Source organism: Salmo salar, chromosome 10 (genome assembly GCF_965601325.2).
Source record: "Salmo salar chromosome 10, fSalSal1, whole genome shotgun sequence".
In the NCBI taxonomy this organism is placed as follows: domain Eukaryota; kingdom Metazoa; phylum Chordata; class Actinopteri; order Salmoniformes; family Salmonidae; genus Salmo; species Salmo salar.
Window position 1 is genome coordinate 95583609 of NC_138300.1, and position 19007 is coordinate 95602615.

The window sequence follows — 19007 nt, forward strand, 5'->3', positions numbered from 1 at the left end:
TTGATTTTGACCCCCCCTTTGTTCAGGGACACATTATTCCATTTCTGTTAGTCACATGTCTGTGGAACTTGTTCAGCTTATGTCTCAGTTGTTGAATCTTATGTTCATACAAATATTTACACATGTTAAGTTTGCTGAAAATAAACGCAGTTGACAGTGAGAGGACATTTATTTTTTTGCTGAGTTTAGAAATCTAATCTTAGTCTAATTTCAAAACACACACACAAACACTTCTATATCAGATCGTTATAAAGGACTAATGGAGATTTACTCAAACCATAACATCTGAATGATCCCAACACATCTGCTGCTACAGTAGTTACGTGTGTGTGTGTGTGGTTATGAGAGTTTAAGACCCTGATTCATTCGTATGGATGGTTTATTATCAAAGAGCATGACTGGTTTATAATAATAATACAAAACCTCCTATTAGTCATCTGCAGAGAGAGAGAATAGAGAGAGAGAGAGAGAGACATGGAGATGCATAGAATGCGTGTGTGTGTGTGTGTGTGTGTGTGTGTGTGCGCATTTAGGGGCGATGACATGATGAGGGGGCGATGACGTGATGAGATTCCCCATGTCCCAGGAGATATGGAAGAGCGGAGGTTTAGGATGCTGTGTGTCCTCCATGAAGACAGAGCTGTTTGTAAAAGCTGAGATAAATCCTGACACTCTGGCTCATGGGTCTGATGCTGTCATCAGGGGAACTTTTCCACTAATTAATACCTAATGATTTTCTTCATAACTTTTTCACTGAGATATAAACTGAGTGTACAAAACATTAGGAACACTTTTACCTAATATTGAGTTGCATCCCGTTTTGCCCCTTTAGAACAGCCGCAATTCGTCAGGGGCATGAACTCTACAGGGACACTGGCCCATGTTGACTCCAATGCTTCCCACAGTTGTGTCAAGTTGGCTGGATGTACTTGGGTGGAAGGTCCATTCTTGATACACATGAGAAATTGTTGAGCGTGAAAAACCTAGCATTATTGCATTACTTGACATACTTACCTACTACCATACCCCGTTCAAATGCACTTAAATATTTTGTCTTGCCAATTCACCTTCTGAATGGCACACGTACATGATCCATCTCTCAAAGTAAAAAAACATATTCTTTAACCTGTGTCCTCCCCTTCACCTACACTGATTGAAGTGGATTTAACAGCTGACAATAATAGGGGATCATAGCTTTCACCTGGATGCACATGGTCAGTCTATGTCATGGAAAGAGCAGCTGTTCCTAATGTTTTGTACACTCAGTGTACCTTGACTACGGTACTCAATGTGTTGTTAAACAGTGAGTGAGTGTAGTAGAGGAATAAAGTGGGAGGAGAGCGCTGAGATGAGGGGGAGAGAGAGATCCATAGTGTGTTTCTACTAAGAGGCATCTGTGCTGTAGCTGAGTGAACAACCCCAGTCCCTCCGTCCCGCTGTCTGGACCTTGTCAACGAACGACAACACCGTTACTATTATTGGGATATCAATAATCGTTTATATCGTGAACAGCCTTTGCAGGAACTATGTGGATTTACAACATTATTTTTACTCTCTTAATCGTCCGTTATTCAGGTAAGTTTGGGAGACAGTCGCCAGGGCATTTCAGACTTTCTAGTTGTAGGCTAATTGAGATTCAGCAGTTTGTTGTTTAACTTTTCTCCCCTCCCTCTCCTCACCTGGCACGTTGCAAAATCTTATTTTACGTGGGTAGGCCCTGCTAGCCTAATGTAGAATGGTGGATGTGTTGTTTTGTTGAAAATCACATCATAATAACCTGTTTAAATCCGTTACCGTTCAAGTTAGCTTGGCAAGTTTAAACTGTAAATTTTTTTTATAACATTCCGCACAGCTTTCTGTGAGGAATATAGAAACTTTGGAGCCCATCTCTAGACGTTCTGTGATGGTTCTACAGAAAACTTGCGTAACATGATTTTTTAAAGCTAATTAAGAGGAGCACCTGTACGTTTTATGTAAAACGATGTATATGGAGCTGAAGCGCCAGACGTAACTCTCTCCGCTCTCATGTCGATATTCCGCTTGATGTGTTGGTGGAAATAGGCTAAATTCATACAGGTTTCACTCAGAGTAAACAGTCATTCTAAAGCTTCTAGACGAGTCTGACGTGAACTCGCTGATCCCAGCCAGCTTTCACTATTTAGAAAGAAAGTAATGGTTGCTATAGGCTATTGATACTACTTGTATAGGTATTCTTCCATATTGTGGCTCTTATTACACTTTTTTCTCTGTTACATTTATTGAGGAGGAGAATACATTAAGACTAAACAGAGATATAGCCTGACTGTCTGCTACTGGGCTGTTTACGTGTGAGTCAACACTGCATTGTGGGGGGGAGAAGAGAAAGGGTAGGGGGGTAGGTGAGTGTGTCCCAGCTGAAACGGAGGAGAGGAGAAGAGAGTTATCAGTCTGTCAGTGAGTATGTCAGTAAGGGGACAAGGAGTGATGAGTGTGCATCCCATTAAGAGATTCATATTAATGGGGTTAAAACCATGATAATTTAAACATCATGATGCTGCTGGGTTTGTCTCAGTCCTGATGGGAAAATCAATACAGCCTCACTGGCCAGGGGCTGGACACTGCATTCAACACCTTAATTTCATACTGTGTGTATGTTAGAGTGCAGGAGGAATGCATTACAGGACTACCAGAGGAGTGATGGCGTGAGATTGGTCCAACTGCCAGACTCTGCCCTCCATACCAAAAGCAGGAAGTTGAGCATTGTGAAGTGTGCCCGTGGTTGCAGCCGCGACAAGATACTGCTCTTCACCTGCAGGTAGGTGTGGTGCATCTGTGACCAACTCCTGGGTATAGCAACAATTTCTGTGCCTGCAGCTTCACATGCTGTGTGTCTGTGACCATGTTTTCATGCAAACCACTATCCCGTAATTATTCGGGATACTGAAGTATTCTGTTTTTGAGTTGATGCAAATAAACCTATCCCGTTTACAATAACCCAAAATAGTTTGTATCTCGGTTATGAGAAACCTGGACAAATGCCTGGGATAGGCTGATCTAAGATGGGATAGTGTGGGATGTAAAACATCTTATCCTGTTTACTGTTGTTTTAGTTTCACATATCATGTGTGTTGTGTGATGATGTTTTATCTGATTGTCAAACCACTTCAAAAAGTATGCTACCTGCACAGTTTTATCCCTCATAATAATTCCATAATAATTTAGCCTACTATAATTAATTTACTACTAGCAACTTTCACCCCTAATTTAGACACGTTTCTACTTATAATTTACAACATTTGGTAGGCCATATTATAATTTCCGACATTTGGTAGGTAATTTGTTTGTCAAATATAGTCTGAAACATGGAACTTCTCTTCAGTCATAACTTGTTGCCCCAGAAGACTAAATAAAGTAGTGCTCACCGGTAACAGTGGCGGTAGGTACCGTTTAAGATGAGGGAGGACGATCATTTTTTTTATGAGCATGGCCTTATTTCTATTACATGATATTGGATGACTGTCATTCATATTCCATTCACCCAGCTCAATGTAACATCAATAGGTTTCGGCTACTGCACGGTACTAACATTTTCCCTATACCCATCATGAGGTTGCTACAACCTAGCCTATGAATGAAAGTTTACAATGTAGGTGCACAGGTCAAGAGAAAATTAGTAATCAAGGTGACAGACATTGACACATTAAATACCGCCTAGCACAATCTTGCCTGCATCTAGCTGATCTAGTGTGTAATCATTTGTCCAAAAGTTGCAAACGAGAGTTTCTATTGGACAGATTCAGGTATGTTTATGCCTGTTTCATTCAGTTTGCTTCCATTTAAGAAATGTTTTTCGCCAGACTTTGCAGTATGAATACACCCCTGATCACTCGCAATCACAGTTCTTTTTTCATCGTCAGTGACTGGGGAACTGGTCAGAATTGAAGGAATGATGGATGGCGCTAAATACATTTAAATGGATTGGAATGGCCTAGTCAAAGCCCAGACCTCAATCCAATTGAGAATCTGTGGTATGACTTAAAGATTGCTGTACACCAGCGGAACCCATCCAACTTGAAGGAGCTTGAACAGATTTGCCTTGAAGAAAGGGCACAAATCCCAGTGGCTAGATGTGCCAAGCTTATAGAGACATACCCCAAGAGACTTGCAGCTGTAATTGCTGCAAAGGGTGGCTCTACAAAGTATTCTTTGGGGGGGTGAATAGTTATGAATGCTCAAGTTAAGTTTTTGTTGTCTTATTTCTTGTTTATTTAACAATAAAACATATATGGAATCTTCAAAGTAGTAAGCATGTTGTGTAAATCAAATGATGCAAACCCCCCAAAAAATCTATTTTAATTCCAGGTTGTAAGGAAAGAAAATAGGAAAATAATACAAAATGAATACAAAAGAACGTTTTTTTTTCTTCTTTGTATTGTCTTTTACCAGATCTGTGTTATATTATCCTACATTCCTTTCACATTTCCACAATATTCAAAGTGTTTCCTTTCAAATGGTACCATGAATATGCATATCCTGGGCTGCAGGCAGTTAGATTTGGGTATGTCATTTTAGGCGATAACTGAAAAAAAGGGGCGGATCCTTATGAGGTTAATGTTTCACTGTTTTTTTTTAAATGAAAATCACTTCCCCTTCCTCCTCTGAAGAGCCTCCACTGACCAGTAAAGTTGTGTGTTTCATTTAGGGACCGGGGAGAAAACGTAATAACTGCAAAACAATGGAAAGATTGGTCCTGTGCGAAATGTCCAAATGCCATCCGTTTTAAGGAAATTAAAAGCTGAGAAAACGACGACTTCAGTTAGTCTTGGATGCATATTGTATGTGGTTGAAATACTTTTTGCTTGGAAAACAATTTCAAAGAAAGCACATTACATGCGCATTCACATTTTGTCTATAGAGATGCTGAAAAATATATATTTCTCCACTCCTGTTCCTGAGACAAAATTAACATATGTTGTATAATTTCACTCCAGGAAATGCATAGCCTAATTCTGCAGGAGTTAATATTATATTAGGCTACATGTGAGAGGTTATAGGCCTACAGTCAGTGTCCAGATTTCAGTTACTATTCCATTTAACCCATATGAACTTAAATGAGGAATATTCTGTTTATTCATGGACAGGAATACTCATGAGTGGGATATCAAAGGTGCAAACGGCTTATCCAAAATAAGACCTTAAGTGGGATATGAGCTACTATCCGGAACACTGTCCGTATGTAAATATGGTCTATGACAACTGTCGAGTTGCTTTCCACCTGTAGTTAGATATTGTCGCTGTCAAGTTTTTAATTCATTAAATGCAGTAACTCCATTCATTTCATGACTCTAGATCTAAGAAAATGTATTCAAAATAGCTTCTGAATTTTCATAATTCTATTTTCAATAATGGGAAAATCTGGTACTTTTTTAAATTTCCTGGAAAGTTTATGTTTTGGAGAAAATACGTTTTCATCAGACAGCGACAATATACTGTATTTGTTGTCCAAGCCAGTATGACACCATCCCCTGGCCTTCTTTGGCAGCAGCCCAAACTCTATATAGGTAACATGTGAGGGTTGGAGCCAATTCCATTTCAATTCCAGTCAATTCAGGAAGTACACTGAAATTCAAATTCTCTTGAATGCTTTTCAATGAGGAACATTTGGAATTGGAATTTGGTTTTCTTTTGATTGGCTCCTAAATGGAATTGTTCCCAACCCTGCTTACTGTAATACCCTACCACACTGTAATGACAGGTTTGGTTTCCCTTAGTGTCTTTCAGCAGCAAAATGAGTCTGGTATGCATGTCTAGGTTTCCCATGACAGACTCAGTCCTCTCTGCAGTCTCCTTTCAGCAGTAGCAGGCTTGGGGTAAATCCTATTTCAATTCAGGACACGTACTGTATTATCTGCATGTTAATTATAAGTCGCTTTGGATAAACATGCCTGCTAAATGGTTATATTACATAAATCAATCAATATTTCCCTCCATCCCTTCCTTCTCTCTTTCTCTCTCTCCATCTAGAGCGTTCTTGTATGATCAGAAAAACAGGAAATGCCAGTGGTTGTCGTTTGACAGGAACTCACCAGGAGTCCAAAGCCAACACGACTTCAACTACCAACTCTACCAGAAGAAAGGTATTGTACACTATCTCCCTGTCTCTCTCTCTTTCTGTCCTCCAGCCCTCTCCCCCCTTCTCTCTCTCTCCGGCAGTAGAAAGGCACTGCTTACAAGTGTCTAAAGTTTCTCTTTCTCCTTGTTCTCATCAGAGTTTGGTACCTGGGTTAGTAATGTTATGTATGTGTAGAGTCAAATGGAACAGTATGGGGGATGTGAGACCCGTCCTAACATGCTCTGTCAGATGAGAAACACAGAAATGTTCTTACAAACACAGTCCTTTTTTTGTTGGCTGTCCTCTTTCTCTCTCTCTCTCTCTTTCTCTCTCTCGTGCTCTTTCTCTCTCTCGTGCTCTTTCTAGCCTATGTGCAGGAGTGCATAGTGGGGACAGGCGTGAACTACAGAGGGAGGAGGTCTGTAACGGCCAGTGGAATCAGGTGCCAAGCCTGGGCCTCTCCTTTCCCTCATGAACACAAGTAAGCTAGAACCTGTGTTTGTGCATGTGTTGTGTGTGTGCGCCTGTGTGCATGTGTCTAGAGTGATACATTAGCTGGTGATTAGTCTTAAGGGGCCAGTCATTCATCAGTACTAGTCCTCTCTGACCTCACTCTAACACTTTACACAGTCAGGGATCACTTCCTGTTGTAGTCTCACTGTTTATGTTGGGTGTGTGTTCAGGAGAGTTTATACTGTAGTAAAACCTGTTAATTAAGTGATAAAAACCTGAGAGAGAGAGCACAGGGAGAGAGATGGGGAGAGAGAACACACGGATACAGGGAGAGAGATGGGGAGAGAGAACACAGGGATACAGGGAGAGAGAGGACACAGGGAGAGAGAGAGGACACAGGGAGAGAGAGAGGACACAGGGAGAGAGAGAGAGGACACAGGGTGAGAGAGAGAGGACACAGGGTGAGAGAGAGAGGACACAGGGTGAGAGAGAGAGAGGACACAGGGTGTGAGAGAGAGAGGACACAGGGTGTGAGAGAGAGAGGACACAGGGTGTGAGAGAGAGAGGACACAGGGTGTGAGAGAGAGAGGACACAGGGTGTGAGAGAGAGAGGACACAGGGTGTGAGAGAGAGGACACAGGGTGTGAGAGAGAGGACACAGGGTGTGAGAGAGAGGACACAGGGTGTGAGAGAGAGGACTCAGGGTGTGTGAGAGAGGACTCAGGGTGAGAGACAGCTCGTGACAGAAGTTCATTAGTAACACAACCATCCACCTCCTCCTCGTTCTTCCTCTCGTTCTCCTCTTACCTCGCCCTTCTCCTCTTTTCTCCTGACGTTTTTACCTTTCTTCCCTGTGCAATCAAATGTTATTTGTCACATGCGCCAAATACAACACCTTACAGTGAAATGCTTACTTACAAGCCCTTAACAAACAATGCAGTTTTAAGAAAAAAATAAGTGTTAAGAAAGCATTTACTAAATAAACGGAAGTAAACAATAAATCAATAAAAGTGAAAAAAATTGAAAAATAACTAATATTTCAAATGAAATTCTAATGAACTTACTTATGAATGGCGCCAGACGGGATGACTGCCGTTTTATGGGCTCCTAACCAGCTGTGCTTTTTTGTTCGTTTTTTCACATTGTTTGTAACGTATTATGTACATAAGAGACGGTAGCAGCAACTTTATGAGCGAAAAGAGCTTCTGGACATCAGAACAGCGATTACTTACCTCGAACTGGACAAAGCTCTCCCTCGCCCTCCATTTGGAAAATCTGACCATAACTCTATCCACCTGCTTACAAGCATATATATATATATATATATATATATATATACACTGCTCAAAAAAATAAAGGGAACACTTAAACAACACAATGTAACTCCAAGTCAATCACACTTCTGTGAAATCAAACTGTGCACTTAGGAAGCAACACTGATTGACAATACATTTCACATGCTGTTGTGCAAATGGAATAGACAACAGGTGGAAATTATAGGCAATTAGCAAGACACCCCCAATAAAGGAGTGGTTCTGCAGGTGGGGACCACAGACCACTTCTCAGTTCCTATGCTTCCTGGCTGATGTTTTGGTCACTTTTGAATGCTGGCGGTGCTTTCACTCTAGTGGTAGCATGAGACGGAGTCTACAACCCACACAAGTGGCTCAGGTAGTGCAGCTCATCCAGGATGGCACATCAATGTGAGCTGTGGCAAGAAGGTTTGCTGTGTCTGTCAGCGTAGTGTCCAGAGCATGGAGGTGCTACCAGGAGACAGGCCAGTACATCAGGAGACGTGGAGGAGGCCGTAGTAGGGCAACAACCCAGCAGCAGGACCGCTACCTCCGCCTTTGTGCAAGGAGGAGCAGGAGAAGCACTGCCAGAGCCCTGCAAAATGACCTCCAGCAGGCCACAAATGTGCATGTGTCTGCTCAAACGGTCAGAAACAGACTCCATGAGGGTGGTATGAGGGCCCGACGTCCACAGGTGGGGGTTTTGCTTACAGCCCAACACCGTGCAGGACGTTTGGCATTTGCCAGAGAACACCAAGATTGGCAAATTCGCCACTGGCGCCCTGTGCTCTTCACAGATGAAAGCAGGTTCACACAGAGCACATGTGACAGACGTGACAGAGTCTGGAGACGCCATGGAGAACGTTCTGCTGCCTGCAACATCCTCCAGCATGACCGGTTTGGCGGTGGGTCAGTCATGGTGTGGGGTGGCATTTCTTTGGGGGGCCGCACAGCCCTCCATGTGCTCGCCAGAGGTAGCCTGACTGCCATTAGGTACCGAGATGAGATCCTCAGACCCCTTGTGAGACCATATGCTGGTGCGGTTGGCCCTGGGTTCCTCCTAATGCAAGACAATGCTAGACCTCATGTGGCTGGAGTGTGTCAGCAGTTCCTGCAAGAGGAAGGCATTGATGCTATGGACTGGCCCGCCCGTTCCCCAGACCTGAATCCAATTGAGCACATCTGGGACATCATGTCTCGCTCCATCCACCAACGCCACGTTGCACCACAGACTGTCCAGGAGTTGGCGGATGCTTTAGTCCAGGTCTGGGAGGAGATCCCTCAGGAGACCATCCGCCACCTCGTCAGGAGCATGCCCAGGCGTTGTAGGGAGGTCATACAGGCACGTGGAGGCCACACACACTACTGAGCCTCATTTTGACTTGTTTTAAGGACATTACATCAAAGTTGGATCAGCCTGTAGTGTGGTTTTCCACTTTAATTTTGAGTGTGACTCCAAATCCAGACCTCCATGGGTTGATAAATTGGATTTCCATTGATTATTTTTGTGTGATTTTGTTGTCAGCACATTCAACTATGTAAAGAAAAAAGTATTTCATAAGATTATTTAATTCATTCAGATCTAGGATGTGTTATTTTAGTGTTCCCTTTATTTTTTTGAGCAGTATATATACATACACACACATACATATAAAAAAATGGTATTTGTCACATGCGTCGAATACAGTGAAATGCTTACTTACAAGCCCTTAACCAACAATGCAGTTTTAATAAAATACCTAAAAAAAAGTAAGAGATAAGAATAACAAATGATTAAAGAGCAGCAGTAAATAACAATAGTGGGGCTATATACAGGGGGTACCGGTACAGAGTCAATGTGCGGGGGCACCGGTGTCGAGGTAATTGAGGTAATATGTACATGTAGGTAGAGTTATAAGTGACTATGCATAGATAATAACAGAGAGTAGCAGCAGCGTTCCAGCTATGACTTGGGTGACTGGAGTCTTTGACAATTTTTAGGGCCTTCCTCTGACACCGCATGGTATAGAGGTCCTGTATGGCAGGACGCTTGGCCCCGGTGATGTACTGGGCTGTACACAGTTACTCTTGTACTCTGTAGTGCCTTGCGGTCGGAGGCCGAGCAGTTGCCATACCAGGCAGTGATGCAACCTGTCAGGATGCTCTCAATGGTGCAGCTGTAAAACCTTTTGAGGATCTGAGGACCCATGCCAAATCTTTTCAGTCTGCTGAGGGGGAATAGGTTTTGTCGTGCCCTCTTCACGACTGTCTTGGCGTACTTGGACCATGTTAGTTTGTTGGTGATATGGACGCCAAGGAACTTGACGTTCTCAACCTGCTCCACTAAAGCCCCGTCGATGAGAATGGGGGCATGCTCAGTCATCCTTTTCCTGTAGTCCACAATCTTCTCCTTTGTCTTGATCACGTTGAGGGAGAGGTTGTTGTCCTGGCACCACACCACAGGTTGCATCATCTGTGGATCTGTTGGTGCGGTATGCAAATTGGAGTGGGTCTAGGGTTTCTGGGATAATGGTGTTGATGTGAGCCATGACCAGCTTTTCAAAGCATTTCATGGCTACAGATGTGAGTGCTACAGGTCGGTAGTCATTTAGTCAGGTTACCTTAGTGTTCTTGGGCACAGGGACTATGGTGGTCTGCTTAAAACATGTTGGTATTACAGACTCAGACAGGGAGAGGTTGAAAATGTCAATAAAGACACTTGCCAGTTGGTCAGCGTATGCTCTGAGTACACGTCCTGGTAATCCGTCTGGCCTTGTGAATGTTGACCTGTTTAAAGGTCTTACTCACATCAGCCGCGGAGAGCGTGATCACACAGTCGTCCAGAACAGATGATGCTTTCATGCATGTTTCAGTGTTTATTGTCTCAAAACGAGCATAGAAGTTATTTAGCTCGTCTGGTAGGCTCGTGTCACTGGGCAGCTCTCGGCTGTACTTCCCTTTGTAGTCTGTAATACTTTACAGGCCCTGCCACATCTGACGAGCGTCCTAGCCGGTGTAGTACGATTCGATCTTAGTCCTGTATTGATGCTTTGCCTGTTTGATGGTTCATCGGACGACATAGCGGGATTTCTTAGAAGCTTCCGGGATCGAGTCCTGCTTCTTGAAAGCAGCAGCTCTAGCCTTTAGCTGGGTGCGGATGTTGCTTGTAGTCCTTGGCTTCTGGTTGGGATATGCCAGTGACTGATGTGGTGTACTCCTCAATGCCATCGGAAGAGTCCCGGAACATATTCCATTTTGTGCTAGCAAAACAGTCCTGTAGTTTAGCATCTGCTTCATCTGATCACTTTTTTATAGACTGAGTCACTGGTGCCTCCTGCTTGAAATTTGCTTGTAATCTGGAATCAGGAGGATAGAACTATGGTCAGATTTGCCAAATGTAGGGCACGGGAGAGCTTCGTATGCGTCTCTGTGTGTGGAGTAAAGGTGGTCTAGAATTGTTTTCCTTCTGGTTGTTAATTTAATATGCTGATAGAAATTAGGTAAAACTGAATTATGTTTCCCGGCATTAAAGTCCCCAGCCACTAGGAGCGCCGCCTCTGGATGAGCGTTTTCCTGTTTGCTTATGGCAGTATACAGCTCATTGAGTGCGGTTTTAGTGGCAGCATCAGCCTGTGGTGGTATGTAGACAGCTACGAAAATACAGATGAAAACTTTCTTGGTAGATAGTGTTGTCTACAGCTTATCATGAGTTACTCTACCTCAGGCAAGGAAAACCTCGAGACTTCCGTAGATATCGTGCACCAGCTGTTGTTTACATAAATGCATAGGACCCGCGCCGTGTCTTACCAGAGGCTGCTGTTTTGTCCTGCCGATAGTATATAACCCGCCAGCTGTATGTTCTTAATGTCGTTGTTCAACCACGACTCGGTGAAGTATAAGATATTACAGTTTTTAATGTCTCGTTGGTAGGATAAACGTACTTTGAGTATGTCCCATTTATTTTCCAGTGATTGAACGTTAACTAGCAGGATGGAAGGCATGAGCACATTAATCACTCGTCGCCTGATCCTCACAACGCACCCTGATTTCCTTCTCCAGCGAATAACAGGGATCTGGGCCTGGTTGTGTGTCTGTATTATATCCCTCCCGTCTGACTCATTGAAGAAGAACTCTTTGTCCAGTTTGAGGTGAGCAATCGCAGTTCTGATGTCCAGAAGCTCTTTTTGGTCATAAGAGACGGTAGCAGCAACATTATGTACACAACAAGTTACGAACAATGTGAAAAAACAAACGAAATAGCCTGGTTGGTTAAGAGCCGATAAGATGGCAACCTTCCCCTCCGGCACCATCACAAGGAAGTACCAATGACTCGCTCAATATGGAAGTGGCCCGATGACGAGGATGCTATGCTACAGGACTGTTTTGCTAGCACAGACTGGAATATGTTCCGTGATTCATCCGATGGCATTGAGGAGTACACCACCACAGTCACCGGCTTCGTCAATTAATGCATTGAGGACTTTGTCCCCAAATTGACCGTACTTACATATCCCAACCAGAAACCATGGATTACAGGCAACATCCGCACCTAGCTAAAGGCTAGAGCTGCCACTTTCAAGGAGCGGGACACTAATCTGGACACTTCTAAGAAATCCCGCTATGCCCTCAGATGAACCATCAAACAGGAAAAGCGTAAATACAGGACTAAGATTAAATCCTACTACACCGGCTCTGACGCTCGTAGGATGTGTCAGAGTTCTGTTAAGGCTTGGTATGTCAAGCAATAACAGCTAAATTGTGTGCATGTGTGCTTTATCAGTGAGTTTACACTGGGGCACCCACACATTACCATATGTTGCATTATGTTGCCTAGCTCTGTGCCTTCCAAATTGTTTCAGCTGTGACCCATATAAATCCTTCCAATTGATCATGTGAGTCAGCAAACAAAACCACAATTGAATTGTTCCTCAGTCAATACGTAGATGTGTATGACTCAAGGTTATTTAGTAACACATGGCCTGTTCTACGCTCCACCTCGGAGATTTCCCTTCTGCCTTTCAACTCTGCACCAGATAGAATGAGAATATGTTTGTGATTGAGTGAAATATTGATGAACACTGAAGTTCTTCTCTCCCTCCAGTTTCCTACCGAGGAGGAACAGGAAGAAGGAACTGACAAACAACTACTGCCGTAACCCTGACAACGCTATTTCAGGACCATGGTGCTTCACTACAGACCCCAATGTCAGACACCAGGACTGTGGAGTACCTGAGTGCTTACAAGGTAGGACGCGCGCGCACACACACACACACACACACACACACACACACACACACATTGACCACTGCCAACAACTAGTGGCTCTAACATGGTGGATTCTCTCCCTCAATGCCCCTCATTGGTCTCCACTTAACTGTGGCAAACTGCAGCCAAGTGGAATATCAGGTGCGTTCTCAGTAATGTAGTAATTATCCAACTGTTTGTGATGGTATTGACCTGAATTGCTGCATGCAGAAGTGTGACTCAGTTTATGTTGTCGATTCTCATTTCATCCTTCTCTGGCTTTGTTAACTATTTCAACCCAAAGGGACTCCGTCTGCTTTTTTGCTTTTCAGTCTATACATAACCCCTGTTCCTAGTGGGGATTCTTACTCTAGTAGGTCAGTTAAATGGCTTTAACTTTAGGCATGGAGCAGTGTTCGCACCACAGGCCATGTTCTTTTACAGTGCACCATTTAACTGTACTGTGATCCCTTCTCCCTGTGGCACTGGATCATGGCCTGTGGTATCTAGAACTGGATGACGCAAACTGTCACAGGAGAATCACTGTTTCTCAGATAGTGTCTAGAGGATAAATGTCCTCTGTGGATAATACAATGTATCTAGTTAATAAACAGCTGACAGTGATGTGATAAGATGTGTATGAAATACACAGTACTACCAGAGATGTGTGTGGGAGGGAGGAATCCACAAGGTTGTTATAAGAGTCAGAGGAAATCTAATGGGTCTGTGTTGTAATGGGAATGTGTGTTTTGGTCCAAAGAAAAATGACTGGAAAGGTTGATTTGAAAGAAAGTTTCCAGTAATGAGGAACACTGGGACATCACACACACACACACACACACACACACACACATAATGGGAATAGTAGACTCATAAACATCTGTTTCTAATCTGCTCTGCTCTGCTGTTTACACTGCTCCACACACACACACATACACACTGAATGTTGACTCATTGGACTTAAGGGGAGACGTTTTACATGAACGTTTAAATAGATGGGACAATTATACAGAAACTATTTTGGTATTACATGTAGTATCTGCATAAATAATGTCCATGGCATGTGTGTGTGTGTGTGTGTGTCCAGTGGAGTGTGTGAGCTGTAATGGGGAAAGCTACAGAGGTCCCATGGATCACACCGAGACGGGACGGGAGTGTCAACGCTGGGACCTAGAGGAACCACACAAACACCACCTCCACCCCAAGAGGTAACACACACACACGTATACACGCGCACACACACACACACACTCAGTATGAGGTTGAATATTAATTACAGAAACACAAGGATGACTAAAGACGTGTTAACGAGTCTAACACTAATCCACACCACCTGCGGCTGGGGCAGGATGCACACACACCCTTCAACGCTGTGATGAAGAGGTTCTCAGTACCTCTGAGGCTCTGTTAGTATGCCTGGAGGAGGAATGAGATGCAAAACAACTGCAGTGGACCAGTATACTCTGCCCATGGAGGCCCTATGGCCAACACACACATACTTATAGATACACACACACACACAGAAACGTATAAATGCACGCTTAAACTGATGGAGAAGCACGCACACACACCGACATTCCCAGTTTGCTCACTGCTCGTATTTTTGAAGTCGGACGTTTACATACACCTTAGCCAAATACATTTAAACTCAGTTTTTCACAATTCCTGACATTTAATCCTAGTAAAAATCCCCTGTTTTAGGTCAGTTAGGATCACCACTTTATTTTAAGAATGTGAAATGTCAGAATAATAGTAGAGAGAATGATTTATTTCAGCTTTTATTTTTTTCATCACATTCCCAGTGGGTCAGAAGTTTACATACACTCAATTAGTATTTGGTAGCATTGCCTTTAAATTGCTTAACTTGGGTTAAACGTTTCGGGTAGCCTTCCACAAGCTTCCCACAATAAGTTGGGTAAATTTTGGCCCATTCCTCCTGACAGAGCTGGTGTAACTAAGTCAGGTTTGTAGGCCTCCTTGCTCGCACACACACTTTTTCAGTTCTGACCACAAATTGTCTATATGATTGAGGTCAGGGCTTTGTGATGGCCGCTCCAATACCTTGACTTTGTTGTCCTTGAGCCATTTTGCCACAACTTTGGAAGTATGCTTGGGGTCATTGTCCATTTGGAAGACCCATTTGTGACCAAGCTTTAACTTCCTGACTGATGTCTTGAGATGTTGCTTCAATATATCCACATAATTTTCCTCCTCATGATGCCATCTCTTTTGTGAAGTGCACCAGTCCCTCCTGCAGCAAAGCACACCCACAACATGATGCTGCCACCACCGTGCTTCATGGTTGGGATGGTGTCCTTCGGCTTGCAAGCCTCCCCCTTTTTCCTCCAAACCTAACGATGGTCATCATGACCAAACAGTTATATTTTTGTTTCATCAGACCAGAGAACATTTCTCCAAAAAGTATGATCTTTGACCCTATGTGCAGTTGCAAACCTTAGTCTGGCTTTTTTATGGCGGTTTTGGAGCAGTGGCTTCTTCCTTGCTGAGCGGCCTTTCAGGTTATGACGATAATGGAATTGTTTTAATGTGGATATAGATACTTTTGTACCTGTTTCCTCCAGCATCTTTACAAGGTCCTTTGCTGTTGTTCTGGAATTGATTTGCACTTATCGCACCAAAGTACGTTCATCTCTAGGAGACAGAACGCGTCTCCTTCCTGAGCGGTATGACAGCTGCGTGGTCCCATGGTGTTTATACTTGTGTACTATTGTTTGTACAGATGAACATGGTACCTTCAGGCGTTTGGAAATTGCTCCCAAGGATGAACCAGACTTGTGGAGTTCTACCATTTTTTTTCTGAGGTCTTGGCTGATTTCTTTTGATTTTCCCATGATGTCAAGCAAAGAGGCACTGAGTTTGAAGGTCGGCCTTGAAATACATCCACAGGTACACCTCCAATTGACTCAAATTATGTCAATTAGCCTATCAGAATCTTCCAAGCTGTTTAAAGGTACAGTCAACTTAGTGTATGTACACTTCTGACCCACTGGAATTGTGATCCAGTGAAATAATCTGTCTGTAAACAATTGTTGGAAAAATTTGTTGTCATGCACAAAGTAGATGTCCTAACAGACTTTCCAAAACTATAGTTTGTTAACAAGAAATTTGTGGAGTAGTTGAAAAACAAGTTTTAATGACTCCAACCTAAGTGTATGTAAACTTCTGACTTCAACTGTATGTATCTACATCTTTCCCAATGACTTGTTGAAATCCTTCTCTTCTGTTTGGGATGTAGGTATCCTGATAAAGGCCTAGATGACAACTATTGTAGGAACCCAGATGGACGTCAACGACCGTGGTGTTTCACCCTGGATGCACACACATCCTGGGAGTACTGCAACATCACAGCCTGCCGTGAGTGTGTGTGTGTGTGCATGCGTATGTATGTGTGTGTGGTGTGACTAACTACTCCAAATGTACAGCTTCCTGTACCTGTCATTCCACCCCCTCCTCTCTCTCTGATTGGATAAGGCAGAGGAATGTGGTTTTGAGCAACACACACACACACACTCATTCCCAGTTATGTCATGGTTAATAGACTGTGTTTATTTTAGGCTGTATCACAACCGGTCGTTATTGGGAGTCCCATAGGGCGGCGCACAATTGGCCCAGCATTGTCTGTGTTTGGCCGGTGTAGACTGTCATTGTAAATAAGAATTTGTTCTTAATTGACTTTCCTAGTTAAATAAAGGTTTTAAAAAAGTGAGCCTATAGAAGGTTGACGGAGAACAACACTTTAAAGCTGTGTGAGTGTTGTTTCGTTGTTTGGCTCTTCTCTGCTAGTCATCAGCAGCACTGGAACTGGGACTTTACCAGATAGCATGTTACTGGTTGGACTCTCTCTCTTTGTCTCTGTGGTACAGGCCTTGGAAGTCAACCCAGTCCAGTTTTATGGTCTAACCCTTAAACGTTGTGTTAATGAAACCAAGGCAGAAAGAAAGAGTTGTATTGTTTTGGCCTTTTCTATTCCCTGGTCCTGTCTTTATAATCCTCACCAGTAGCACTCTATTTTTAGACAGATCCACAAAATACTGCAGATTGTGGAGCGACAAAAGCTGCCGTGTATACTTGTGTACAAAATTAATCAGCGTTGTTTCCTTGTTATTTCAGTTTAATCAACTACATGACTGCAATATAATCTATAGACAATATAGGCGTTTTAGTCCAAGTCAGTCTTGTTCTTGCTACTGTGTCTGAGTGGCACAGTGGCCTCAAGGAGAAGCTGGTGTAGTTTAACAGATGGTGCAGGTGATATGGCTATATCTAACCATGGTGCATCTCTCTGTCTGTCTGTCTGTCTGTCTGTCTGTCTGTCTGTCTGTCTGTCTGTCTGTCTGTCTGTCTGTCTGTCTGTCTGTCTGTCTGTCTGTCTGTCTGTCTGTCTGTCTGTCTGTCTGTCTGTCTGTCTGTCTGTCTGTCCTTCTCTGTCTCTCCTTCACTGTCTCTCTGTCTGTCTGTCTCTCCTTCACTGTCTCTCTCTCCTTCACTGTCTCTCTGTCTCTCTCTCCTTCACTGTCTCTCTCTCCTTCACTGTCTCTCTGTCTCTCTCCTTCACTCTCTCTCTCTCCTTCACTGTCTCTCTGTCTCTCCCTCTCAGCCTCAGACAGTGTGGGAGAGGTAGATGTGACTACCAGCTGTTTCCGGGGTCGAGGTGAGGGCTACAGAGGGACAGTAGCAGTAACACCCAGTGGGGTGACCTGTCAACGCTGGGACTCACAGTACCCCCACAACCACACATATATACCCCAGGACTATCGCTGCAAGTGAGTGACCCACACTTGTACGGACACACATCGACAACCCTACACACACTATATTACATGTTGAAGGGCAACTTCACCACTTTTCAATCTCATTTTCAAATATAACGTTAACAAGTTATTCCCAGTGACATCATGATTTTCAAAAACTATGAGATTCGTGGTGACGTGGGGAGCCAGAAAATACCCTCCCTCTGGCTAGAAACTCACTGCAGGTTTTGGAAATCACCGTTTGTCTTACTTTTAATCCTACCCTTTGATATCACAGAGAATTCTTTTTTTAAAACCTTTCTTCCCATCTTTTTGACCACAGGTCGTAGAAACATGCCTCTTTCACATATGTAGACACTGGTTTGGTGCTGGAGATAATGAATAGGAGGTTGAAAAAGGGTGGAGTTGCACTTTAACTTGTTTAGAGAATATATCTTAATTGTGTGTGTGTGTTGCAGAGACCTGAGGGAGAACTACTGTAGGAACCCTGACGGCCTTGACCTCCCATGGTGCTTCACTTCAGACCCTAACGTTCGCAAGGCATTCTGCACCAACATCCCCCGCTGTGACACACAGAATTCTGAACCCCATGGTGAGAGCCTAGCATAATCAAAACCACAGTAGTCCCCTGAGCTAAAGCCTATAGCTCCAGGAACTAATACAGGTCTTCATGTCTCAGACAATGGTAGTGCAATGGACATTTACTGCTTTTGGTTAAACTAACATGTGAAGGGGTGGTGGGTAGCCTAGCGGTTATAGCATTGGGCCAGTAATCAAACGCTCACTGGTTCAAATCCTGTGTGACTAGGTGAGAAAAATCTGCCGATGTGCCCTTGAGTAAGGCACTTAACCATAATTGCACCTGTAAGTTGCTCTGGATGAGAGCGTCTGCTAAATGATGTCAATGTAATAGGCTTCTGGCTCCTAAACATTTTTATTTTGACCATGCAAAATAGATGGATTCCTGATGCAGATATGTTTTCTCTGAATAATAATATACTTGGCATTAGTTCAGTGTTGTCTCTGAAGTATAATCTCCTGAGCAACTTATAAAGTATGTTTCTATAGAAGTATTACTGAAGGACTCTGGGAATCACAGCCCACTGCACATAAATAAACTAGCTCTGACAGCGTTACAACATCGCTCTGTCCCATTGGATAGAGAGTACAAGGAAG

The 19007-nt window shown here is 43.4% G+C and overlaps 1 protein-coding gene across 1 annotated transcript in view; it reads left to right on the forward strand.

Annotated features, from left to right (window-relative positions):
- Nucleotides 1-1227: 1227 nt before the first annotated feature.
- LOC106561209 (hepatocyte growth factor) overlaps nt 1228-19007 on the forward strand; it is a 29699-nt gene continuing 11919 nt past the window's right edge. Inside the window, exons 1-9 of the mRNA XM_014124920.3 lie at nt 1228-1575; nt 2638-2794; nt 6004-6116; nt 6458-6572; nt 12917-13059; nt 14147-14267; nt 16316-16434; nt 17678-17843; nt 18290-18423. Coding sequence (XP_013980395.1) covers nt 1527-1575; nt 2638-2794; nt 6004-6116; nt 6458-6572; nt 12917-13059; nt 14147-14267; nt 16316-16434; nt 17678-17843; nt 18290-18423 — 1117 coding nt within the window. The 5' untranslated portion in view covers nt 1228-1526. The remainder of the gene's footprint in view (nt 1576-2637; nt 2795-6003; nt 6117-6457; nt 6573-12916; nt 13060-14146; nt 14268-16315; nt 16435-17677; nt 17844-18289; nt 18424-19007) is intronic.